Genomic DNA, 26,019 nt, shown 5'->3' with positions numbered 1-26,019 from the left:
TCCAAATTCGCCTGTCTTTACATTGGAAAGTCGTATCGACTCCATCGGCGACTCCCACGGTCTTCTCCGGCAGTTGGTCTTCCATTTTGGACACTTTGTTGGGTGACTTCTCCCTGATGCTGAACTGCTGAAAAGATGTTCCACCTTCTTCCGGCCCTCGTGTCGCCCTTGCTAATCCTGCAGGGCCAAAGTTTTCATGTCTTGGTCCTGCAATGGACTCTGCTGATCATCTCCCACAAGACGTTCTGACGCTAACCAACGTGTGCAAAGATCGGAGCTTACGCGAAAAACCGCTGGACCCTCTTCCACCGTAATTTCCAGTCGAGTGTGGGACGTAACAAAATGTGCCACGTTGATCGGTTTTGTCCGACGAGGACTAGACCCGTACGGTGCTCATGATGTACTTGTTGCACCTGCCGTGATCAAGGGCAAGTGGCCTGCTGACATAATACTGGCTGGCTGAATTCCGTGTGCATGGCATATCACCCAAGACACAGTTGATCTCGCAAGCTTCAAGTGCACTAGGGCAAGTCGAGGTGCGACTGCTCCCACCAGTCTGGGCACCTGCAGCTTCACTTCGAGCAGCAAATCTGGAATGAAGCACAATGGGCTCTATCCAGGATTCGTCACATAATGACTATTGTCCAAAAGATGCATGGCTCAATGGAGGACCCAACGACGGGCCTGGTCACGACCATTGCCTCGGATTCAAGGTCGTTGGGCTTGCATCCAATGAGACCACCACTCCGACAGGCATGAAGGACGAGATCATACTCTTATCCTGGCTCCTCGTGCTTAGCCGCACTCAGGATCGCGATCAGGTCTCTTTCGAATGGACTTATAGGAGCCCAACAAATGGTGTTCTACCTGGACTACCACAGACGCAGTTGTCAAGGAGTGAAATTGCAGCAGAACCATCAAGAAATGTTGGGCAGATTGCTGCAGCTATCTCCCAATCCCTCCCCAAGGTCACGGCAACACACGAAGCAGATGTTTCCAGTCCCGTATCACTCCTCCTGAGCACGGGTCCCCTAACACGGACTTTAGGCGAAGCAAGAGATGAAGTAAGCAGAAAGTCCACTTTGGAAGGGCATCTCTGACCGTGTTGTGTATAGGGAGTACTGCACCTCGAGTTGTCTTTTCAGGATGGCCATCTCGTGGTTCGTCCTGTGTGGTACACAGATAATATGCTTCAGTATACAGTGACAAGGCATATTGAGACACTAGTCGACACTATCAGGCTGACCATCGCAAGACCGGGCGCGACCATCGAGGATTGCATTCAGCCGACCACACATGATCTGGATAAGATCTGGGAGTGGAATCAACAACTCCCTCCTTTCCATGGTTTCTGCATGCACGAACTAATCTCCAAACGAGCTCGACAATGTCCAGATAAGGTCGCAATCTCTTCATGGGACGGTGACCTGACGTACGCATATATCGAACAGTATTCCATGATCTTGGCACACGCACTCATAGAGACAGGTGTCCGACTACATGACGTCCTGCCGGTTTGTTTTGAGAAATCAAGATGGACGATCGTCGCGATGCTGGCGGTGATGAGGGTGGGAGCAACATTTGTGCTCCTTGACCCAACCCTTCCGCTTGCCCGCCTGCAGAACATCGCGTCTCAGGTGGGCGCAAAAACGATGTTATCGTCGCGGCTACAACACGACCTATCAATGTCGATCCTGCCTGGGGCCAAGCATGTCGTCGTAGAAGAAGACACGTTCAACGACCTCACAATACTGCAAGATGGTCAAAAGTTACTACCGGTTCCATCATCAGCTCTTATGTACATTATCTTTACGTCTGGAAGCACGGGCGTCCCTAAAGGAGTTATGATCTCTCACGAAACCTACACAAGTAGTGCCATCCCTCGAGCGGAGGCGGTTGGCTATACAGAGCAGTCCAGAGTCCTCGATTTTGCGTCGTACGCTTTCGACGTCAGCATCGATAGCATGCTTTGTACTCTTGCACAAGGCGGTTGCCTCTGCATACCTTCCGACGAGGATCGAATGAATGACATTAATGGGGTGATGCGAAGGATGCAGGTCAACTACGCAGGCCTTACTCCTTCAGTGGCGCGGATTTTGGATGCTCCCGTTATTGCATCACTCAGCATGCTGGGTCTTGGAGGAGAAGCAGTCACGGCGAGAGACGTAACATGCTGGGGTCGAGATACCAGGATCGTCATCGGCTACGGACCCTGCGAATGCACGATCGGATGTACGGTGAACAGCAGCGCTGCTACTGGCAGAGACTACATCTCCATTGGGAAAGGGACAGGAGCGGCGATGTGGATCGTCGACCCCGATGATCACGAAAACTTGATGCCAGTCGGTGCTGTGGGTGAACTGCTTGTCGAGGGACCAATTGTTGGACAAGGCTATCTCAACGACCCTGCCAAAACCGCAGCTGCTTTCATCGAAGATCCGTCCTGGCTCAAAGCCGGTCACAAAACGTATGGTGGACGTACAGGGCGTCTGTACAAAACCGGCGATTTGGGTAGATATGATCCTGACGGCTCAGGAGGAATCGTCTTTGTTGGACGCAAAGACACCCAAGTCAAGCTACGTGGACAGCGTGTTGAACTTGGCGAGATCGAGTATCAGCTCAAGGTCCTCTTGCCTCCTGCAACCAGTGTCGTTGCAGAGGTGGTAGTACCCTCCGGCTCTGGAGGTCAGCCTACTTTGGTAGCATTTATCGCCTCTCGGTCACCACACCAACAAGGAAGCCCTGATATGCAATTAGTACAGCCTGATAGCGAGCTTCAGGGTGTCCTGTCACGGGCCGATGCAGACCTAGCAAAAGTCCTGCCCAGGTACATGGTGCCAAGCGCATATGTACCAATCAACCACATACCTGTGTTAATATCAGGCAAGACTGATCGCAAACAACTCAGACAGTTTGCCTCTACTATTGACTTGCGGCAGCTTGACCACGATGCAGGTAGTGGGACCGCTCGTGAACTAGGTGACCTCGGACAACGCTTGCGGGTGGCATGGAGTCAGACTTTGAGACTTGATGTTGATAATATCCTGCCGGATGACAGTTTCTTTGCACTAGGTGGCGACTCTTTGATGGCGATGAGACTTGTGTCCGTCTGTAGAGATCAGGGCCTCGACCTCACCGTCACTGACGCATTTCTTCACCCAAAACTCTCGGCGATGGCTGAAGTTGTCCGGTCGTGTAAATCACAAGCACCGACGGAAACGCCAGCTTTCTCTATGGTCCCACGAACTATCGAAAGTGCCTGTCTCGAGGCTGCAGAGATTTGTGGAACAGATTGCAAGGCCGTCGAAGACATATATCCTTGCACACCTACGCAGGAGGGGCTGTTCACCTTCTCACTGAAGTCAGCTACGCCGTACATTGCTCAGAGGGTCGCCTGCATTCCGGCAGATGTTGGTGTGGCTACTTGGAGGAAAGCATGGGAGGAAGTTGTAGCAGCGAGCCCGATCCTACGCACTCGTCTTGTTCAATCAGGCTCTAGGCTTTGGCAAGTCGTATTGAAAGAAAACATCACCTGGAGGAAATCCACTGACTTGAAACAATACCTCGAAAAAGACAAGAATGAGAAGATGGACCTTGGGCAGAGACTAGCTCGGTATGCCATTGTCACCTGTCCAGGTGATTGCAAACGCTACATGGTCTGGACCATCCACCACGTAGTCTACGATGGGTGGTCGGAGCCCCTGATACTCGAAAAGGTCGCGAACGCCTTGGAAGGTCAGCACATTAACCCAGGGACACAAATGAGGCATCTCGTCAGATATTTGCGTGAGATCGACGAGACTTCCATCCAACAATTCTGGAAACGAGAGCTCGAAGGTGCTGTCGGCCCTCAATTCCCGCACACACCGTCTCGGGACTACCTGCCAACAGCCGATGCAATAATTGACCATCAAGTGCACATCGACTCAAGCGCCCGGTCGCCCTTCACCCTAGCAACCCTGATTCGTGGTGCATGGGCTCTCGTTGCATCACAGTACACGGCAAGCGACGATGTCGTGCTGATTGAGACACTCACAGGACGAGACATTCCATTAGCAGGAATCGAAGCCATCGAAGGCCCATTGATTGCAACAATGCCAATCCGAATACGTATCGACCGCAAGCGCACCGTGGAATCGTATCTACAAACCATCCAACAAGACATGTTGACTCGCATACCTTATCAGCATTATGGAGTTCAGAACATCAGAAAAGTCAGCAGTGACGCTCAACGTGCCATCGAGGCTCGCACAGGCTTAGTCATCCAGCCAGAACCAGAATACACTGGGGGCGAACTCGGCTTCGACCAAGGAGACGTCGTACGTGAAGCACTACATTTCAATCCGTACCCGCTGATGCTCGGCTGTGGTAGTCGTAAAGATGGTTTCAGGATCTGCGCAAGTTTCGACAGCAGTGTGATCAGTACCGCGCAAATGAAAAGAGTTCTTGGTCAGCTCGAAGCCGCTTGTGTGCAATTGACGAATTATCCCTCGAGACAGCTCCACGAGATAAGTTTTCTACCCGACGCGGAGCTGGATCAGATCTGGCAATGGAACCAAACAGCACCATTGTCTTTCCAGGAGCCTTCCAAAAGACTTCGAGCGGGCGATCAGGTTGAGCCAGGATTCACATATCCTCGAGCAGTGATCCCTTGGGTCTGTAATCCTCATGATTCAGCCCTGCTATCGCCTATCGGCTGTGTGGGCGAGCTCTGGCTCGAGGGGGATGTTCTTGTAGGCGAGACTGGTGTAGCTCCAGCCTGGCTCGTGGCTGGATGTTCCAGCTATGTTGGCCGAAGAGGAAAGGTGCAGCCTACAATCGATCTGGTTCGATTACAAGAAGATGGCAGCTTGAAATTCGTTGGCCGAAAGGAGGATTTTGCTCCTGTCCACGGGCATGCAGTGAACATCGCAGAGGTCGAAGCCCATTTCAGGGCGCATGTCCCGCCAGGACTTCGTGCCGCTGCAGCTGTACTCCAGTCTGGCTCGCAAGCAGGTCAGCAACAATCAGAGCCGATGCTGGTTGCCTTCATAGAGCAGCAGTCCTTGCTGGAAGATGGTATTGACCTCATGCCCAAGAGCTACGACATCATTTCCAATCATTCAATCCCGCAAAAATGTCAGACGACGATCTGTGCAAAGATCTCTCTCAGCCTTGCCACAGCACTTAAAGACCTCAACAGAGCCCTTCAAGACAGTCTCCCACCATATATGGTCCCTTTTGCGTATGTTGTGGTTGACGAGCTCCCCTCCACGGCCAAACAAATCGACCACGACTCACTGAATCAACTAGCCTCCAGGATTCCTCGGGACGTGCTTATCCAACTTCGAGAAAACCTGGAGGCTATATGGGCGAGAGTCTCAGCAAAAACGGATCTGACAAAAACCGAGCGAATACTGCGGTCATCGTGGGCGAAGATACTCAAGACTACTCCGGAGAAGGTTGACCTTGACGACAACTTCTTCCGACTCGGTGGCGACTCCGTCCTGGCAATGAAATTGGTGTCGGATCTTCGTCTGCAAGGGCACGTGCTGACAGTAGCGGATGTGTTCCAGAACATGCGTCTCCGTGATGCCGCCAAGGTATTGAGACTTGACCAAGTGTCGGACCAGAGGGCTCAGCCTTACAAGCCTTTTTCGACGCTTGCTCTTCCCGAAACAGAAACGTTCCTTTCCACAGTTGTCCTTCCAAGGTTGGGTCGACCCGAATGGACTATTCAAGACGTTCTTCCTGTGACAGATTCCCAAGCACTGGATGTCACGGCCACCATTCAAGAACCCCGAACTTCTGTACAATACACCATGTTGTACTTCGAGAAAAACATCGACTCAGAGCGGTTGCTTCGCGCCTGCAATGAGCTTGTCAGGTCGCACGACATCCTGCGCACCGTTTTCATCGAGCACGAATCTTCATTCATTCAAGTTGTCGTGGATGCACTGCATTCTCCTGTGGTCATGAAACAGGCTGACGCAGGAATCGAACAATATGTTGCCGAGCTATGCACAACGGACATAGAATCGAGTTTCCACCTGGGCTCGTCTTTCCTCAAAATGTTCTACGTCGTAGGTAAAGATGATCGAAACTGCCTGATTGTACGCTTGTCCCATGCTCAATACGACGGTGTCTCTCTGCCTGCGCTGCTCCGGGATCTCAGTACCTTGTACACTGGAGGCAACATTGTCACTTCTGAGCCATTTTCCTCGTACATGGCACGCATTAGTAACGTCCACATTCAGAAGGAAGCTATCAAGTATTGGCGCGAGCTCCTAGGCAACTCATCATTGTCGATTCATGAAGAAGGCTCAGGAGACCCCGGGGACAAGTCCATGTTCGAGACAAAACCAGTCGATATCTCTCAGCGGCCCAAAGAGATCACCACAGCGAGCTTATTGCTTGCAGCCTGGGCACTTGTGTTGGCGCGCCGTCTCCAAACCCCAGATGTGACATTTGGCAGCGTCACCTCAGGCCGCCTCATTGATCTCGCAAACGTAGAAAATGTCCAAGGCCCATGTTACCAGATCGCACCTGTGAGAGTCCAGTTCGAGGAGCTCTGGACAGCAGCGGACCTGTTGCACTTCGTCCAGGAGCAGGTGGCCCGATCCGCGGCACATGACTTCCTCGGGTTCGAAAAGATTTCCAAGCACTGCACACAGTGGCCGGGCGAGGCACGGTTCTTTGACTCCATTGTTCATCACCAGGACTGGGAAGACTTTGACACCATGCCTTTTGCCGGAGGGACTTGCAAGGTGGATATATCGAATCCACATGGAGATGCTGCGCATCCGATAAAGCTTGTGTCGCTTGTTCGAGATGGGCAAACGCACGTTGGAGTGGTCGGGAGTGAGAGGAAGGCTGCCTTCGTGCACGAGATCCTTGATGAGTTGGCTGCTACTGTCGAAGACTTGGCAGCTGGCCGGTCGGACAAAACACTGAAAGTGCTTGGGAATCAAAACGGTGAGGAAGTTGAAGTTGCAAGTACAGGCGGACAGGAGGCGTCGGCAGATGCGTAATGTCTACGCCGAAATGAAAGCGCTATTCTGTGGCACCATCGCTTAGACGTGCTGACAAACATACAGCAAATATCCAGTATACATGAAATTGCATGCAGATTTCGTTCCATATCTCAAATCTCACCAATACATATCGCATGATTTGCGAGTGCTTACTTGAACCGGCACGATAATGCTTTGTCGCTGCACAGCAAATAGGGGTTTCTACTTTGTATCTTGATGATTGATTCTAAGTACCCCGACATTGCTGTTCACCTAGAGCTTCGCATTCCAAGCCGCTCTATCAGACGACTCGAGTGGCCGATCTCTTCCATCCCAGAACAACGGACACAATTGAAACCACTTCTCCTTACTACATATCGAATGCACGGAACGCTTGTGGCCGAGGTCAACGTACTTTCCGATGGCCAGACCCTGGGACTGCTCGTAGGACAAGATAGTAGCCCCCGTCGCCTTTGGTTCGCCCACGACGTTCGCCACGCGCGGCTCGTCCAAGAAGCAATAGTGAATACAGCCGGAGTACCAGGCGTTGACTCGCCGGGCGCCTCGGAACGATTCGTCCCCGACGAGGGAATGGCGGCCACGATCGTAGTCTCCGGCGTCGTAGTGTGCGCCGTAATGATCTTCCTGCTTTCCATTAGCATGTAGGCCAGCCAGAAGGACGAGGACTGAGTAAGGAGGTGCAGGAGAGTTGGGGATCATACCTTTGCCCAGTATAATTCAAAATACGCGAAACGGTTATCATTGAAACGTCCGAACAAGCACAAGACGTGAGGATCGAACCACAGTTTACGAAGGTACTCGCGATGCTGGTCCAGTGTTCCAGTCTCGTTCCAGCCCTGTGCCACTCGTGGGTCGTTCTGCCATTTATTGAACAGCGCCAAGTGCTCCTGGTCCTGCCAATCGACCACCTCGAGCGAGAAGTGTTCATCCAACTCCGGGATGTACCGACTATACGCGATCGAGCGTGGATGTGGCTTGGGCCGACGGATCGGGTGGCGAGTGTACACTGCCTCATCCGGGAATTTCATGGTGATTTGGTAGATCTCGGGCATGGCGGGATATTGGGCTAGTGGTTGGCGTAGAGGACCATCTGTACCATCTCCGACCACCCATATTGGACGAGGGCCCAAGGGGGAGCCGGCGCCTTGCCAGAATGAACTTCGTAGGATCAAAAGCTTGTCGAGGGACGCGGTTTTGTCGTCTTTGGGTCCCCATGGTTTGGGATGGTCAATTGCCAGTCCTGTAGCGAGCAATTCAGATCGAATGATCTGGTCTCCTGGGCCCGAGAGAGTCAGGCGGAAGTACTCGTTGCTCGGGTGGGCGAGGTAGATTGCATGAATCACGTTCCAGGTCTGGCCGAGTGAAGGTGTATTGGTGCCGGACCATTCAAACGTGGTCTGGGGACTTCGACGTGCTCTTGCCCATGCACTGTTGTTCGAGAGAGGCGGAGATTGTTGCATGGGAGGAGGCGATAGTTCCAGCCATGACAGCGAGTCGTGGTGTAGTGGTTGGGTTGGCTGTCGTCCAGATGAGGGCTGACCATCCAGTGTCAGGGAGAGCCTTGATGGGCCAATCTCGTGAACAGCATATGCGGTCAGAAAAGGATGCGGTAGCTTTACCAGCGGATACTTGTGTGCCTTCTGAGCCTTGGACACCATTTTCAGAGACGTGCTGTGAGTATGGTGATCTCACAGTTTTCAAAAGGTCCTGTAGATGATGGCCGATTCACAGTTCTAGGCTTGGGAGAACAGTTCCTCGATGCGGAGGGAAAGATCGGGTGAAACAAGCACTAAGCGGGTAGCACTCCTAGGCAAGACAGCTTCGTTAACCTGGGGATGTCGTCAAGCAACGCTCAATGCACGTGAACTTGCGGGAGACACTAATCGGAAAAGTATAAGAACGCTTGGGAGGGACGGCTGGACAGCCTAGTCACAACATCCTGCAACCTCCTCACTAAGGTCTCGTAGCAGGCCAAGTCACAGATCAGGGACCCACCTTTCAATGTCTTTGAGAACGTTGGAACGTTTTCGGCATTTCAGCGTCTCATTTCCTGATGAGCGAATTCTTCAAGTCACACTAAACCGGCCCGAGAAGCTGAACTGCATCGACAAAGCTACCAGCCAGGAGATCCAAAGGGTTTGGGAACTCTTCGACCAAGATGAAAGTCTATGGGTCGGTATCATCACAAGCATTGGCCGAGCATTTTGCACTGGTGCCGATCTGCAGGGTAAGCCCACCTCCAGCCCAAGCCTTGCCTTGAAACGAGAATTGACCGGGGACAAAACGAACAGAGTGGAACGACATGAACAAGGCCGGTGTCGTCAACGACATGTCCGCACCAGGTCTTGCTGGACTGCCTCGTCGAAGGGGCAAGAAGCCGATCATCGCAGCCGTGAACGGTATATGCATGGGTGGAGGCTTCGAGATGGTCGCCAACTGTGACATGGTAATCGCTTGCTCTTCGGCGGTATTTTCCCTTCCTGAAGTCAAGCGAGGCATTGTACCCGTGGCGGGGTGTCTACCACGACTGACACGCACCATCGGACTGCAACGCACAACCGACCTCGTCTTGACTGGCAGGAATGCGAGTGCCAAGGAGCTCCAAGACTGGGGGCTTGTCAGTCGAGTGGTGGAGTCTGCTGCAGATGTCGTCCATGTCGCGGTCCGAATTGCTCAAGACATGTGCAGAAACAGTCCTGATGCGCTCATCGTTGGACGTGAGGGCATCCGCTTGAGTTGGGAAGCGAGTAGTGTGGAGGAAGCTGTGTCGACGCTGGCGGATCGATGGTATCCCCGCCTGATGCGTGGGTCCAACTTTGGTGAAGGTATCCAGGCGTTTGTGGAGAAACGAGCGCCGAAGTGGCAGAATTCGAAGCTGTGAGAGGCTTTACGGCATCGAAGAAAAGAAAAATCTAATCTAAACTAATCAGATGGATATGTCTAGCGCGTCGTGCAAGTGAAACGATGAAGCAACGGTGAGAAACGCCGGAGGGATCGTCGACGTCGGTCGTTTCCACACGAGAGAATTATGATCTAATCAGATGCGATAAAATGCTGCATACAGTCTAGCCTCCGATGAACGGAAACTGTTGGGTGCAACATGAAAACTCTGATCTTATCAGATTAGATTAATGATGCTGCAGAGAGTGGAATGGATCCTTCAAACCCCATATTCGTACAGGTAGTCAGTCTTGCATGGTGGATAAGGTACGTCGTTGTAAAACAATGTATGGAGTATGTCGGTATGGCATACCTGACCGTACAGTATGGTAAAGTCCTGAAATACCACATCTCCGTCAATACACTCTGTCAGGGAGAGGGGTTGGTTTGCTTGTGGCCGGATTGTGGTGCAGCAAACTCAGCTGGCGACGACCCGGGCCAGCCTATACGATTTCGGAACTAGATGTAGATCTCAGCAAAGTGCGGATGCTTTGTGATTCTTCCTGACTTGATTATCTAAGCTACTATGCCACCTGCTCTACATCTCCCAAAGTCTGATGCAACACATTGCTGCGATAACTCTCAGATCTTTGGAACAGTTCCGAGTGCGAGCCATGGTCGACACACTTGCCTCCCTCAATCAAGAAGATAACGTTCGCTTGCTTGATCGTGTGCAGCCGATGTGCAATCGCTATCACGGTAATCCCTTTCGAGGCCTTGGCCAACCCTTCCTGCAAGAGTTTCTCGGACTCCGCATCCAGTGCACTCGTAGATTCATCAAGAATGAGAAGTCGAGGTTTGCGGACCAATGCTCGGGCTATCGAGAGACGTTGTCTCTGGCCGCCAGACAGCTGGCTTCCACTTGGCCCGCACAGAGTATCGTAGCCTTGCGGTAAGCTGACAATAGTCTCGTGAATGTTCGCAAGCCGACACGCTTCCTCAATATCAGCTCGACTCGCCTCTTCCGTAGGTCTGGCTCCAAGTCCCACATTGAATGCGACGGTGCCTTCGAAGAGAACACTGTCTTGAGGGACAAGAGATATCTCGTCGCGGAATGAGAAATCCTTTTGCCGCGTGATGTCGATACCGTCAATGAGGATCGAACCACTTTGGGGTTTGTACATGCCCTCAATAAGTGATATGACGGTGGACTTGCCCGCTCCACTTGGTCCAACGAGAGCACAAAATTGTCCGCTGGGGATTTCTAACTGCAGTCCTTGCAATACCTTCATATCCGGGCGAGCAGGATACGTAAAAGTAATGCTGCGAAGACTGACGCTAGAGCCGTTGCTTGATCTCGTCATGGAGCTCTTCTCCTTTGCTTCTGCCAGTGCTTCAACATCCTTCTCGATGGACTGTGGCAAAGCCGCCCAATGCTTCTCGACCTTCAAATCTTTTGTCGGGCCGATATCGATGAGGTCCAGGATTCTTGCAACAGCAGCCCAAGCACTTGAAAGCTCCGGTGCCAGTGCGAACATTTGACTCCATAGCATCGCACTCACCAGGAGGGAGAAGACCACAATTAGAAACTGAGTCTGAGTGTAGGTCCCAGCTATGATCTGTTTCGATCCCCACCAATAGGCCAGCGCATTCACCATGTTGCCCAAGAAGTACATGAGAGCCAACCACAGACTCGCCTGGAGGCTGACCGCCGTGGTTTCCTTACGAGGACCTTTGAGTGAGCGTCGATAGGTCCCCAGGGTTTCCTTCTCCAGGCCTAATGCTGCAACAGTCTTGATTGAGGTGATCGCTTCCACGCTGATATCGACCGATTCGGCAAACGCATTCTCGTGCTTATCCTCAAAATTACCCAAAACTCGCAATTCCATGAGGCCGGCCCCAAGGAGTAGCGGCACCAATGCTAGACATACCAGCGCAATTTTCCACGCAATGATATGGGTCAAGACAATGGCGACGACCAGATTCACTGAAATGGAGAATATTGTGCCCAGAACGGAACCACTCAAGGCCGCCAAAGCATTGCCGTCTTTGGTGATATACAGGAGCAGCTTTGCGGGAGTCCGATTCTCCGATTGATGCCACTGGAGGTTCTGCCCGAGCAACGAGCGGAAGGACAAGAGTCGCACAATGTACAGCATTTTCTCCGAGAGCCAACCGAAGGCTGACCAGCTGACCAGATTGGCAAAGAACTCGATGATCGCGAGGACAAAGAACATGAGACCAAAAAAGTTGCCGGCGGATCGAATACTGGATTCGGTCTTGCAGGGATTGAGTCGCCCAACCGTGTTGCCGAAAATGACTGCTTCGGCAGAAAAAGATCCTCCCACGATACTTGCAGCCAACAATGCCATCACTACAATGAGCATAAAAGGCCGCATGAACCGTAACAACCCGCCCATCGCCGATGCCATGGACCTCGATGATGTGGCTGGTACTTCGTCTTCTGGATCAGCGCTGCCCTCATCACCAGAGCTGCTTGGCTCAACTTCTTGTTGAGACGCGTGATCATGTCTCTTCTCATCAGCAAAAGTATCCCTGACGGCACCGACTTCGAGTGAGCTTTGCAACGGGCCCAGATCCTCATTAGTATCCGCCCCAATCGTTTGCATCTGTACCAGACTGGCGTAAGTACCTGCCTCGGCAACGAGTGTCGTATGGCTCCCCTCTTCAAGGATCATGCCTTCCTTCAGGACGATGATCTTGTCGGCGTGTTTGACAGTGGCCAGGCGGTGTGCAATGGTGACCAGAGTCCTCCCTAGGGCCACCTTGGACATAGCAGCCTGAATGCGTTGCTCGCTGGCGGAGTCAAGTGCAGCCGTAGCTTCATCGAGGATGAGGATTTTGGGGTCCTTGATCAAAGCCCTTGCGAGCGCAATCCGTTGCTTCTGGCCTCCGCTGACCAGTCGACCACCAACACCTACCAAAGTACCGTAGTTATCTTTGAGAGACAAGATGAAGTTGGTCGCATCGGCTAAAGCGGCAGCTTTTCGGACGAGTCCAACAATTTCCAGCACAAGTGCACCCTGTTCCTCAGCGGCAACTATCATATCTGTGCCATTCCTGACGGACTCTGCCACAATGGCCAACTGTGGACCAAGCAGAATTGGCACCAACCGGCTGTGATCGGGATGCGCTGAGTTCACCAAGCCGTGTGCGATGTTTTCCAGGATCGAACGGTTCAAGAGCGAGGGCTCTTGTTGCACTAAGCCGATATAACTCCTCAGTTGCCGCGTATTGAGAGTGCGCAGGTCCTTGCCGTCCAGAAGGATTTGGCCATCTGTAGGATCATAGAGTCGCATCAGCAAGCCAGCAATGGTTGATTTTCCGCTCCCAGACATTCCGACAATCGCCGTGTGCTGTCCGGCCGGAATAACAAGATTCAGCCCTTGAAGTATAACAGTGTCAGGCCGTGATGGATATTTGAACGAGACCTGCTTCAACTCGAAAGATCCGTTGATGTTCTCTAAGCGTGCACCATCATCGTCGGTGGTTCCGTCAATGCTTGATTGATGTCTCATATCATCACGGATTGTATCGAATGAAGCCAAGGCTGCACTGAACATGTGAATGAAAGGAGCCACCTGACTGAGCGTAAGTGTGGCTGGGTTCACGTTAGTCACTTCACCCGAGTGCTTCTTAGAATGTCTTACCTTCCACCATAACGAATATGACAGTGAAGACTCTGCCGACCGAGGCACCGGTGGAATCCACGCTGACTGCATGTGCAATTTGTTTTCCCCCTTGCCAGAATGCGAGAGCATTGCCAGCATAAGCAATGAAGTACATAACTCCGGCCTGCACCCCCGTGGCGAATGCTTTCTTCACACCTTCTCGCTCCGATAATGCTTGGTGCTGCGAGAAGATCTTCTCTAGACGAGCGTTGGCGCCGAATGCATGGACAACCATGACATTAGCAAGCGCTTCGGCTGAAATCGACGCTGCGGATGCGGCATGGGTGGACACCATTTCCGAATACTTCTCAATGTAGTGGCTGCCAATGAATGACATTAGAAGGTAGGCTGGAAACAACCAGACCAGCATGCCCGCCAACTTGGTGTCTTTGATGAACGCCACGATATAAGCCGTTACAAAGAATGAGACACTTGAAAGGCATATTCCAACCTTTTCAGAAGTCCCCGATCGAATGGTCTGAATGTCGCCATTGAGCCGAGAGGCTACCTCGCCAGGCGTGACATTGTCGAAGAATGAAGGTTCTTGCCGGAGCAAGTTCCTGAGATAGCTTTCCCTTAGACGCTGTGCAAGTCGCGCACCACCCAAGCTCCAACATGCCAGATGCAGATATATTGTGACAAATTGAGCAATTGCCAAGTAGAATATGAGCAGGATTTTATGGTCGACTTGGCTCTGGTAGTTGGGACTGTTTGCAGTCTGCTCGTCTGCGGTGCAAGTTGCTGAGTTGAAATTGTCGATAAGTTGACCAAACAGGATCCCAATGATAGGGAAGGGAACCCCAGACGCGACGGCACAGATAGTGCCCGTGAGTAAAAGGAGGTAATCAAGCCTAGTTGGCTCAGCTGAGACAAGCAAATGAAGATAACGGAAGGATCGTTGGAGGAACGACATCTTCTTTGCCATCTCGCGAGAGTTGCTTGCACCTTTGCAGATTGCAGACCCCTTCGAGCTTTCAACGGGATACTGCCTGTAGGGGTAGACGTATCACGAATGGATGCCTTGCTTGTGACAGCGGTGACAATGAACTTGCAACGAATATCGCCAAATCGTACATTGTGCGTCTTCGGATCTCTTGCATCAGGTCCTTTTCCGTAAGTCAACATTGCTGTCAAGGCTTAGAGGCTTTCGATTCAAGCCTGTTGCAGCATTGTGGATACCTAGGTACCAGGTAGGTATTCCGTCAGATGAATATGGGCCCGTCATTACAAAGAACGCGTCCCCCAAGATTCGCTGTCATGACGAATTTCTCGACAGCTCGTATTTGTCCTGTAAATTTATTATTTTCTTTGGTGGACTCACTTTTGGGTCGCACTGACTGCGATCGTCCGTCACGATCCGTAGGCTTGCCAAGGGCATGAGGACCGATATCGGTATGAAAGTGAATGTGCGGTCAATGATGGCAACATGCAGGATCCTGTTCCAATATTGCTGAGTTGGTCCTCGTTAGTCAGTTGGGTTCTCAGGTGGAACGTACAAATTGAGACTTCATGTAGTCTCGGGTCCTCTGGAGGTCATGGTGGGCGTCGGAGGACGCACAGCATGTTCTGCGAGCGGTCTGCGAACACCTCCGAAAGTCGCAGGGCACGATCGGGCACATGGAGGCACACTCAGTCTCGAAGGCAGCATCGCTACCTCCAGTGACAATGCAGGGAATTTAGGTCTTGTGTGCGGCTTCCAGATGAGGCACTATACCCTTACCAAATCATCCATGTCATTCAGTTTTCAGGATGACATTCTTGTCTTTGAACGGGACGTCGAATTGCATGGTACCTAGTCTTTATCCCCCACCGATCGATGGGCATCGGGCATGAACGTACCTTCCCCGGCGTCTTGTCGCCTGAGGATGTTTGGGCATTGCAAATCGACGTCGACGGTCGCGCCCGATCTGCAAGGCCTGTCTGTGCACATAGCAACAGAGCGTTCACAATTCATCGACAGTAACAGGCTCATGCCACCCGTCCAGCTACATACCTTGTTGATCTGCAATATTTGTGCAAATGCTCTTGCGAGGTGAGATTGTGATCAGAAGCCTCCTCATGTTGATGTGTGACCGTCTCTTATGGCGCAGAGCATATATTGTCTTCCCTACATGCAAACTCAGAAGGTCTGGGTGGGATTCGTGTTGTGGTCAAGGCCGAGCCGGACAGAACCTCGAAGAGGGAAAAAAGGCTCGAGGTGTGATGGATTTGCACCGAGCCTGAGAGGCTTCGGCCTCGTTAACTGCTCGCTGACAGCATGCAGATCGCGTCGCCACACGTCGAACGGAGTGATCATCCTCTGCAGCAGGAGAGATCAAGTAGTGGGAGCCACTGAGCAGTCTCAACAATCAGCCTCGACATCCTCGACAAAGTGGTTGTGGTCGCGCATCAAGGGCAGGGAGAGCAATGGACAAGGTAGGAGGATGCGCTGTCCCAGGCTCCGCCCACTCGATGTCAACATCACTTGGGATGACGTTCACGCCCAAGTAGACAGCCATCAGAAGGGTACTGCGACAAACTATCCCGCCTGGCTGCTGTTATCTGTTGATATGGGCGACACGCAGACGGGAACAAAACACCAAACATGATTACTAAGAAAAACATTCATACGCTCGTGTGACATTAGGCAGGTTACCCGAGCGCATCTCATGCGTGGCTTTGAGAGATCCAAACTTCCTTCGAATGGGATGACACCCTCGAGGTGCGTTATGACTGACAAGCTCGTGAGTGACTGGCTCTTAGATCTTGATGTTGAGATACTGAGTGGCAACTGTGTGTCACGCTTTCCACGTCCGACGGATCTCAGAATAACTTGCTAGATACCTTCTGCAAGATGTTTTTCTTCTGCTTGGGCGACTCTTAGTCGATAACAGCCACGCCGCCAGTCCAGAGATCAATATCCTGAATCGGCACTGTTCTGGTCTTCTCTGCGACAGTTCAGATGAGATGATAAGTTATCACACATGATCATCCGGTTAGGCTGCCCAAGCCTCTTGTCGGCCCAGCAGACGCCGGAATGTGCCGATTAAGAGAAGTTTCGGTCATGTCTGATTACTAAGGGAGGGCGTATCGGGCAGTAGAAGTCCCTACACAACGTTCGGTGAGACATAACGCCTTACTACCTCTGGTGTGGATGACTTATAAGAACATGATCTCAAGTCCAGTTCAACTGATAGTAACTCTCGACATACTGATCGCTGCTTACAATGGTGTCTCCCATCAAAGCTGTTTGGTTCGACTTCATGGGCACTTGCCTGGATTGGCATTCGAGTATCGTGACAGCTCTGCCACTTGCACTCTCTGAGTCCCAAAAGTCGACATTTGCATTGGAACTGAGACAAGCCTACTTTGACTCCAATACACGACGCATAGCGGAGAAGAAACCTGTCGAGGACTTCGACGACACTCAACGACGGGTTCTGGATTCATTCCTGGGCAAAACTGAGAATCTAGACATCAAGCACTTGTTCTCGACAGATGTGAGGGAAAGATTAGTAGCTGCCTGGCACCATCAGAAAGCTTGGCCTGATGTGGCTGAAGCTCTCAGGAAGTTGAAAAGCGACAGAAGGTGGGAAGTGTACGTCCACGCCAACGGCAGCACACGATTGCAGTTGGATCTCCTCAAGTCTGCCGGTCTGCACTACGACATGCTCTTCTCAAGTGAGCTATTAGGTGTCTACAAACCCGCGCCGGAGAGTTATGAAGTCGTGATGAAACTCTTGAAACTCAAGTCCGACGAATGCGTGATGGTGGCTGCTCATGCAAGCGACTTGAAAGGTGCAAAGGCTGTCGGGATGAAAACAGTATATGTGTACAGATGGACAGACGACATCAGAGAAGACCAGGAAGTTGTGAGGAGGGAAAATGATGCTTATTTGTCTGATATGCATAGTCTGGATAGTGTCATTGCCAGTCTTTAAGGTCGCGTCCACTGATTCGATAGGTTGAAGCTATCCCTGCTACCATGGCCCTCAACATAGTCGATTGTTTCGTTTGTGACCCCGCGATCAGGCTGAGAAAAAGGGGTTGAAATGCCAAGATCTTCAAACCCCCGACGAGTCTTTCAGGGGTACATTTCTGCAGCCTTGTCCAAACCGTAGCATCGAAATTTATGCACTCACTTCGTCATTCCTTGTCGTGAGACGGGGTTATGATCAGTGGTGGTGGGAGGTGATGATTGTCCCTGTCACTGGACAGGTTCGTCGCCGCAGAAGGAACAAAACATGATTACTAAGAAAAAGATGGGAAACGGCTCTGTGACAAATTGCCGGTGGCGGCTGTGGCGAGTGTGGCTTGGTAGGTGAATAGTGACGTAAATTTGACAACATCGATCGGTGTCCGTACATTTTTGTGGACGGAATGTCCCTCAATTGTCTTATTACTTATCAGACAAGCGGTGGTAACGTATGAAAAGGTTGTGTCAAAGAGACGTATTCTGTCTTTCCCGATCAGGCCACTACCGCCTGTTCCCCCGATCAGCAAGAGCCATGTCATCCAAAGAGTCAAAGCCCCAAGAGGCGCAAGAAAAGCACGACGCTGAGTCGACCATCAAACGGAACCCCCATGGAGATTTCGGCAAAGTCCAAGCGTCCCGCCCTGATTGGGAGGAATCGAGTCAGTGGCACTTCACCAAGACCAAAAATCCAAAGTGGAATTACGGAGAAGGAGCGAGCGACAAGTCCGGCCAGTCCACGTCGCACGTTTCGATTGATCCGTATGCCGAAGGCAGACAGCCGGTATTGAACTACAAGTTGCTCATTTCTGGTATCATCCCTCGACCCATTGGCTTCTTGTCGACCAAGTCCAAGGACGGCACTTCAACCAATCTAGCGCCGTTCAGCTATACTCAGGTGTTCAATCATGATCCACCGATCTTTGGGGTCGGGTTCAGTGGTGGCTTTGATAATGCAAAGGATACCCTGAAGAATCTGGTGGATAGTGGAGAATGTGTCATCAACATCATCAGCGAAGACTATGTGGAAGCTGCCAATTCCTGCGCAATTGACCTCCCATACGGCCAGTCGGAGTGGTCGGTGTCGGGCCTGACACCGGAAGACAGCAAAGTCGTGGCCGCGTCGAGGGTCAAAGAGGCTGTGTTCAGTGTCGAAGGCAAGCTGCTGAACACGCAGGAGTTTGAATCGAGGGCTACTCCGGGGAAGAAAACCGGTGTTTTGGCCGTCATTGAAGGAGTCCATTTCTGGGTGCGAGAAGACGCCATCAACGAAGATCGAAGCTTGATTGCGCCCGAGATTTTGAGGCCGATTGCTAGATTGGGAGGCATTACGTATGCCCGTGTCACGGAGGGGTTCGAGATTCCAAGGCCAGTGCTTAAGCAGGAGAAAGAGCAAGGGAAGATTTCAGGTGAACTGATCAAGCCCAAGGTAGACGGACAGTAGGTCTCCATGTTGGAAGACGGCTGGTTCGAAATAGATATAGACCTGAAACCATCATCCATCTTCCGTCACCAGCTTAGCAATCTTTACTGTTGCTACAAGTGAATACCGGATATGCTCTGAAAGCTTTTTGCGTAATCCTCTTCGGCCCAATAACCGTATGCACACAGTGGGAAGGTAAGATTGTTTGCATAGAGGAGCCCGATCCGATTTCATGGGTTCACTTGCAGCGCGTAGGACTTGTGGCTGAAGACATTGATCTTTGGGCGGCGCCGGTCCCATAGTTTGAGCATACGCTCTATCTTCTTCGAATCTAAGGTACTGGTTCAATGAGTCAGCCTGCTCCGTTGTATGCTGGAGCAGTGGCGTGATGCTGCGAGCTTGAAGCTCTGCTGACAAGTTACTCAGTGAGGCTTTCGTTGTGCTCACCTTGTCTTGATGGCAGAAATCTGATTCTCCCCCGAGTACACGTTGGACGTCTGATCGCGACAAGAGGCCAAAGGAATACAGCTCAAGAAGGGTATTCGAGGGGTGGAATCTCAACAATAAGACATCGAGGTTCGGATTTTTAGGCCACATGATTGAGACAGTGCCTTCCAGTACATGACCCTGTAACGGAGGATGCTACTACCCTATATATAGGATAATGGCTTGCCTGATCAAGGCTGATTGGGGATAATGGTACGTCCATGGTTCTCGATGGCAATGCATCGGGAAATGCTAAGTGGACAAAGGCCAGATTAGATTGGTATCAGAAAACCAATCAACATCCTCACTCATGTCGAACATCATCAAGGGGGACAGAGTGTTTGTGTCTGCCACACAATCCAACGCCGACACTTCAACGCTGGGCGTTCCGCCATTGATCTCAATCTCGCTTCCGAGAATCCCGACGCCATCGGGTTTGTCGGATTGACTGAATTCAGAGCCATTTACGCGAGATGGTTGGGACGACAGTGAGGATCTGGATCTTGTTGAGAATCCCTTCACGCAACAACGAACTACGCAGCCACCAATGCAGAACAACCCTTCGTACCGAGCACCATCTTTGTTGCCTGCGGCGCAAATCTCATACACGAACACTCCTGCTAAGACCCAGTCTACTCAAGCAGACCAAGTACCTCGCTTCAAAACAGTACACTCGAGAAGTGCGGAATCTGTGGAACGCAGTGCGAAGAGACTGAGGAAACTAACAGAGCCAGGAGGCCCTTACGGTCGATCGAAGGAGACTGGTCCATATTTTTTCAGCACTCCTATTAGACCGAGCGGAAACCCGTCGGCAAAGAAACCAAAGAGTGTTCCAGCAGCAACCACAGAGGAACCATTCAACAATGATGGCACCGCACTATTCGCGTCTGCAAAGCGTGCAGACCGTGGCAATCTAGGTCCTTTGCAGACCCTGCGGAGAAGGAACAGCCCGCCATCCCCTTTTCCAGACAGCTCCGTCCATAGAGCATTCGGCGAGTCAGGAAACCAAGGCCTCGCACTATCACACCCGGTTTCGAATTTGCCTGGCTATCCCGCCGATACATTCCAAATCACTAACAATTCACCGCAGCAGAGTCCCACTCCAAGCCCTCGAAAACAAGCGTTACGAAGACGTCGTGGTACTGGGAACCTTTATGCTCGGAGTTCAGGAGAACAAGCTTCGGAGAACGAGCAGCACCGCCAGAGAGTTGAACGCCAGTTTAGAAACAAAGTGAACCAGAATCTGAGTCCTTCTTCTTATGGCGCGCACAGCCATATACCAAGGGAAGTGGCCGAAACACCTCATCTTGATGGACCACGTCGGAACACGAACGAAACCATGCAGACTTCCGACAAAGGATCTCCGCATAGTATACCCCATCTTGCTGACGAACCTGTTAACGGTGCAGACCAACAAGAAGATAATCTTGGTGAGAACGATGATTTTGGAGACGAAGACGACAGAGAGGCTCGGGTTTTTAACCCCGAAACAAAACTATTCGAATGAACAAAGACAGGCCTGAGAAACAAAGGGAAAAGGGTAACAGGTTCTCGTTCACACTGAATGGCGCAAGGCAGCCACGGTTCCTTTTAGTTTTTGCTAACTATGGAAAGCGTAGCCATAGTGGTAGCTCCATCGCTACTGACATTAGTTCTTGGTGCATTTTTTGTATAGAATGAACCTCAGAAGTTAATGCTATTAAATTTCTTAGACTCTAGGTCAGCTCCTCAAGAAACAGTTCTCGGCCCACAATTCTGACACTGTTCATAATAACCCCAAATCCGGCCTCTAGGCTATTGAGGACACCTTTCCTTCGACACGAATATAGATATATAGCTATAAGTTCATGTCTAGTGAAGAACGAGATATCTATCTGTAGTCTTACGATTGCAAGCGTCGGGCCTGCTTCTATGGTGCTTAGGAGACGGTTGGGTCTCTTACCAAGAGTCTGGTGACCTGCTAGCAAGATGCCCACTGCAGCCACCTGGGCTGGTATTTAAAGGCATAACATGACTTCCCTCCATCAGATCTCGAAGGTTAATATCCATTTACCGCTAACTGTACCCAGTGAGTCTGCAGGCAGTTTCCCAGCCTGAGGACCTGACCCTAAAATCTTATACGAGGACATACTGACTATACCATTTATAATCGTGGGCATGTTCTTTGCTATGACGATTACCCGACTGGTGGGGACATTTCAGACGAATATGATTCAGGGTGGGAGATAGCCCTGGGATAGCAAGGTAACTTTCCACATCGAGCCTTATGTCAAACGGCAAGATTACGCGAGGGCTTCCCGCACCATTCAATGGTCTGACAGCGCCTTGTTACACCAGTGTTTGAGGGCGACGACGAGGTCTCGATCAGTGGGTAAATCACGTTGTAGGAAGTGGGTAAATGATGCCTCTCTCACCTATAAATACGTGGTAAGTATACAGTCAGTTGTAGAAAGGCAGAGAATTCAATGTATCATATCATGCACACTGTTTGACACCTTATCATGATTACATCTTGCCGCCGGTATTGTCTCAAGCAGCTGGGTTTGACAGTATAATGCAGGAGCAAGAGTGCCTCAAGTAGCAGTATCTCACATGATACTGTATCGAACAGGAATGTCTACCAGCAGTAGTATGTCAAGCAGCAATCTGACTTACCTGGCGGAAACCGAGTTGGAAACGATCACTTATGAAGGCGGCACGCTCTGACTGTTGGGCTTGCCAGGTTCAGTCGAATAAAGTCACTATTGACAAATAACTTTCTTCTCTACACATATATCATGAATGATCAAGGTGGACAAGAACAGGAGCGGAATCTTCAGACACCCAAAAGAATCATTACCACGCTCATTCGAAGCCAAAAACATGTCGCCATATTCTCCAGGTGTCAATACGGCAGCTGGTTGCCAGCAGCATACCATTCTCCGTGACCAATGAAGAGCATCTCCTGTTTGTTGCTGGAACAAGGGTAGATCCTTCTGGACAGGCGGATGAGATGTCAAAGACCATGTTCCAGCGCCACGGAAGGAGAGATCTTGTTGATTTATGCGACAAACAACTCTAGCTTTGCATAATAAATATTCTTGATTACGGAGTACGGACGTACGCCGGTACCAAACAACTGAACGAAACAAAGCAATCATTTTCCGATATGCCGAAGCCCGGGAACAAAATCTTTGGAATATATTCTAATACGCTGAAAAATTGACCTAAAATTGCTGGTGAGGTGGTACGTTTTAACAGGCTTACATCCGATGCCGAGCACTCTGCTAATTTTATTCAGGCCGAGTGGTTATGGCGCAAGTTTCAGGTCAACCTGATGCTTCAGCTTCTGAGTAAAACACCTACTTGTGGGTAGTAAGTAATCTCTCAGGACCTATTTATCAGACGATTCTAACACCTTGCAGAAACCGCGTGGGCAAGTCGATACTTCAAAAACATTTAAATATTATATTAACAATCCTCAAGGTTCGAATCCCACCCTCATCATCCTTTGTTTTTGACCTCGACACAGCCACGATGTGGCGTAGTTTGATTTTTTGACACTGTGGCGGCGGCAAGGGCCGAGAACATGAGGCTGGTGAGGGATGACGTGCGCTTTCCTCCACAATGCCACGAAGTGACAGAAAAGTACCACGATTCTTTGGTCAATTGACATCACAGATTGCGCAAAGTCTGAGGCATTCGGCTCCTTGTTGTTGCGGCTGCCGATGGACATTTCTCTTTTTCCTACGAGTAGTTGAACCCACTCTGTTTGGATCCTTGGTTTGAACAGCCTCGTCTTTGATAGTGGCACGTGATTTTCGGTTCGGATATGAAAGTCAAAAGCCGAGGAGCGAAAGCGAAGCGAAGCCACACGTCTAGAACTCTAGATTCGCAAATTCGCCTCCCTCTCCATCCACAAGTTCGTCATATCCAGGCATCAAGCAATAACGACACCAAACACACCATCACCTTGCACGCGTGGCATCTCCTCTGCCTTTTCCCTATCGACCAATCCTGTCACCGACTGACACCAATTGCGCAAACAAGCACACCACTGTCAGCTTCCACCAGGTTCGAGCCGCTCTTCCGCGTAAGCTGATTCGTGCCTTGATCGTCGCCTCCCGAAAGTCAGAATTGTCGTTGCCTGGCCGCGGGGTCACTGCCTGCGACGCCTCAGATTGTCTATAAAGATCGACTTCTTCGGCTGTGGCTTGAACGTGAACTCCTTCATTCTTCTCATCATCTCATCAACGGTAAGCATTTAGAATCATGCCTCCCGTCTACTATCTCAACCCACCACCGAATCCCTTCTGGGACTTCGTTGCCAACATGGAAGACCATCCGTTCTTCGCTCAACACGGCCATCAAGGCCCTCCTCCACCACCACCAACCCAAGGAGCTGCTGCTGGTGTAGCCAACGAAAAGGGCAATGTGGAAGACCCACCAGAGGTCGACCCTTCTACCATTCGTAGCATGCCATTCCGCGGTCGTGGCCGATTCGAACATGCCTTCGACGGCGACAATGACCGAGACGGTGAGCACCCACACCCCCGCCACAAAGAAGGCCGAGGCCGACACGGTAAGCACCATGGCCGTCACGGCAAACATCGTCATCGATCCTCCAGCCCATCGTCCAGCTCCAACTCCAGCTCAAGCGAAAGTGATCGCGACAAGAAATGGTACCGTCGTGGCGGTCGAGGCAAGCATGGTCGTGATGAACACTCCGGCCCAGGCCCATGGTGGAGAGCCGGACCACCCTCTGGTCCGCCTCCCTTCGCGTTTGGCCATCGTGGCGGACCCTTTGGACACCACGGTCCATTCGGTCCAGGCCCCGAAGGCCCTGAAGGTGCCGAAGGTCATCCTCATGGACCACCTCCATTCGGCGGTCCACGCGGCGGGCCAGGAGGTCACAAAGGTCATGGTCACGGACATCTTCGTGGGCCACCTCCATTTGGCGGTCCTCACGGAGGACCAGAAGGTCCCGAAGGCCATCCTCGTGGACCACCACCATTGGACGGTCCTCACCCAGGACCTGAAAGGCACGATGCTCACGCACGTGGTCATGGGCCACACGCATTTGGCGGTCCACGCGGTGGCCGCGGAGGAGGATGCGGAAGAGGCCGCCATGGAGGTCGTGGTGGTCCCCACGCAAGAGGAGGACCGCCACACGGAAGCCCCTTTGGGCGTCGCGGCCCGGGCGGTTTCCCTCGTGGCCCAGGTGGCTTTGATGTCGGCTCATTCTTGAACAATCTCGGAGAGCGCATCGGCATTGACCTCTCCTCCGCAGCAGAGGGCTTCGGCTTTGATGCTGGCAAGGCCGCTCGCTCCAACGACGTCGACTTCGAACCAAGAACCGACATCTTCGACACCGAGTCGCACTACACAATCCACCTCTCTCTTCCCGGTGCCAAGAAATCCGACGTTGGCGTGGACTATGATGGTGAGAAATCTGTCTTGCGTGTCGCCGGTGTCGTCCACCGCCCAGGCATCGACGAAGAAATGATGACCAGCCTCGTCATCGACGGGCGCAAGCGCGAGACTGGCGTCTTTGAGAAGAACATTCGTCTCGGCACCCAGAACGATCCCGCAAGCATTGACGTCCAAGGTATCACTGCCAAGATGATCGACGGCGTTCTCGTCGTGCGCGTGCCCAAGACCGAGAAGACCTTCGAACGCAAGTCCGTCAATGTCTCTTCGTCGCCTGAGATCATCAGCGACGAAACCGAAGACGCATACGAACAGGGCAATGAGAAGGATTTGCTCTTCGACGCTGAAGACCAGGCCGGAGATGAAGAAATGCACGAACACGAACACCCTGCTTCGCCATCAAACCAGCCATATCCATCCAAGGCTTCCATGAGCAACGCCAGCGCTGGCAGCAGCAAGGGCAAAGCCAAGGAGCGAGAAGCCGAGCGCGAACGTTCAAACACAGTCGACTTCGAGCATTCCAATGCCACGACCGAGACTTTGCCTCGCTACGAAGTCCAAGAACAACAACCACCAGCTCACGACGCCGAGATGAGCGACTGGGAGAAGGAAGGCTCTGGAGAGGAGGGTGAGTACGTCAAGATCAATGTCGACTAAGGGACATAAGATGTCCCCTTCTGAGTCGACATCGGCGATTATGGCAGCACAGGAATATTTGCATTTGGGCCCTTGATTTTCAGCAACAGTCCTTCATGATTTTACGCAATGATATTTGTCTACACAACAACAGCGATGCTTCAATGCTGACGCTGGTACTGGCACGCAATCTCAGCAACATGACATACATACATACATAGTACAACACAGAAAAAAATCTCTGCCATCGTTGCAGAAACAAACAACACCTCCTTCCATTACACTGAAAAGTAGTTTTTTTTGCTTTAATAGCTTTGTTAGTGGCTTCCATAAAATGCCATTCCTCGGTATCTCAAAGTCACAACATCACCACTCATATTTTGCGTCGTCGTGCTTCAGATTACCCAACATAAGGATAGCACGAGTCGCATGCAAGACCATCGCCCCTGGGCTGTTCAACAGCCGCCAAGTGGCCCATTGCCACAGGTAGGATCAACTCCCACTGGTCCCTTGTTGTCGCAATGAACC

General features: G+C 51.5%; 8 protein-coding genes across 8 annotated transcripts; 6 read left to right on the top strand and 2 right to left on the bottom strand.

The window, feature by feature from the left end:
* The first annotated feature begins 117 nt into the window (after positions 1-117).
* Positions 118-7,218, top strand: EDD37DRAFT_172205 (nonribosomal siderophore peptide synthase Sid2). Its single transcript, XM_062809872.1, has 2 exons — positions 118-1,064; positions 1,116-7,218. The coding sequence occupies exons 1-2, from the start codon at positions 606-608 to the stop codon at positions 7,008-7,010; spliced, it is 6,354 nt and encodes a 2,117-aa protein (XP_062666156.1). The 5' UTR covers positions 118-605; the 3' UTR covers positions 7,011-7,218.
* Positions 7,138-8,993, bottom strand: EDD37DRAFT_171943 (acyl-CoA N-acyltransferase). Its single transcript, XM_062809871.1, has 2 exons — positions 7,715-8,993; positions 7,138-7,637 (listed from the first exon to the last, which is right to left on the bottom strand). The coding sequence occupies exons 1-2, from the start codon at positions 8,669-8,671 to the stop codon at positions 7,266-7,268; spliced, it is 1,329 nt and encodes a 442-aa protein (XP_062666155.1). The 5' UTR covers positions 8,672-8,993; the 3' UTR covers positions 7,138-7,265.
* Positions 8,667-10,029, top strand: EDD37DRAFT_172207 (ClpP/crotonase-like domain-containing protein). Its single transcript, XM_062809873.1, has 2 exons — positions 8,667-9,240; positions 9,305-10,029. Exons 1-2 carry the CDS (start codon positions 9,015-9,017, stop codon positions 9,892-9,894), a joined length of 816 nt encoding a protein of 271 aa, XP_062666154.1. The 5' UTR covers positions 8,667-9,014; the 3' UTR covers positions 9,895-10,029.
* A 394-nt stretch (positions 10,030-10,423) lies between these two features.
* EDD37DRAFT_641028 (P-loop containing nucleoside triphosphate hydrolase protein) lies at positions 10,424-13,587 on the bottom strand. Its single transcript, XM_062817276.1, has one exon. It carries the CDS (start codon positions 13,475-13,477, stop codon positions 10,478-10,480), a length of 3,000 nt encoding a protein of 999 aa, XP_062666153.1. The 5' UTR covers positions 13,478-13,587; the 3' UTR covers positions 10,424-10,477.
* Positions 13,588-16,791: 3,204 nt separating this feature from the next.
* EDD37DRAFT_669188 ((S)-2-haloacid dehalogenase IVA) lies at positions 16,792-17,505 on the top strand (the record flags this gene model as incomplete). Its single annotated transcript, XM_062819336.1, has 1 exon — positions 16,792-17,505. The coding sequence occupies one exon, from the start codon at positions 16,792-16,794 to the stop codon at positions 17,503-17,505; it is 714 nt and encodes a 237-aa protein (XP_062666152.1).
* Positions 17,506-18,072: 567 nt separating this feature from the next.
* EDD37DRAFT_613011 (uncharacterized protein) lies at positions 18,073-18,981 on the top strand (the record flags this gene model as incomplete). Its single annotated transcript, XM_062815415.1, has 1 exon — positions 18,073-18,981. One exon carries the CDS (start codon positions 18,073-18,075, stop codon positions 18,979-18,981), a length of 909 nt encoding a protein of 302 aa, XP_062666151.1.
* Positions 18,982-19,756: 775 nt separating this feature from the next.
* EDD37DRAFT_697800 (uncharacterized protein) lies at positions 19,757-20,953 on the top strand (the record flags this gene model as incomplete). Its single annotated transcript, XM_062820163.1, has 2 exons — positions 19,757-19,880; positions 19,905-20,953. 2 exons carry the CDS (start codon positions 19,757-19,759, stop codon positions 20,951-20,953), a joined length of 1,173 nt encoding a protein of 390 aa, XP_062666150.1.
* A 2,659-nt stretch (positions 20,954-23,612) lies between these two features.
* On the top strand, positions 23,613-25,552 carry EDD37DRAFT_171788 (uncharacterized protein). Its single transcript, XM_062809869.1, has 2 exons — positions 23,613-23,810; positions 24,429-25,552. The coding sequence occupies exons 1-2, from the start codon at positions 23,698-23,700 to the stop codon at positions 25,510-25,512; spliced, it is 1,197 nt and encodes a 398-aa protein (XP_062666149.1). The 5' UTR covers positions 23,613-23,697; the 3' UTR covers positions 25,513-25,552.
* Positions 25,553-26,019: the final 467 nt, after the last annotated feature.

Source organism: Exophiala viscosa (genome assembly GCF_022695815.1).
Source record: "Exophiala viscosa unplaced genomic scaffold EDD37scaffold_13, whole genome shotgun sequence".
Taxonomy (NCBI): Eukaryota; Fungi; Ascomycota; class Eurotiomycetes; order Chaetothyriales; family Herpotrichiellaceae; genus Exophiala; species Exophiala viscosa.
The sequence above is the reverse complement of the archived record's forward strand: the minus strand, read 5'-3'. Positions and strand labels throughout refer to the sequence as shown.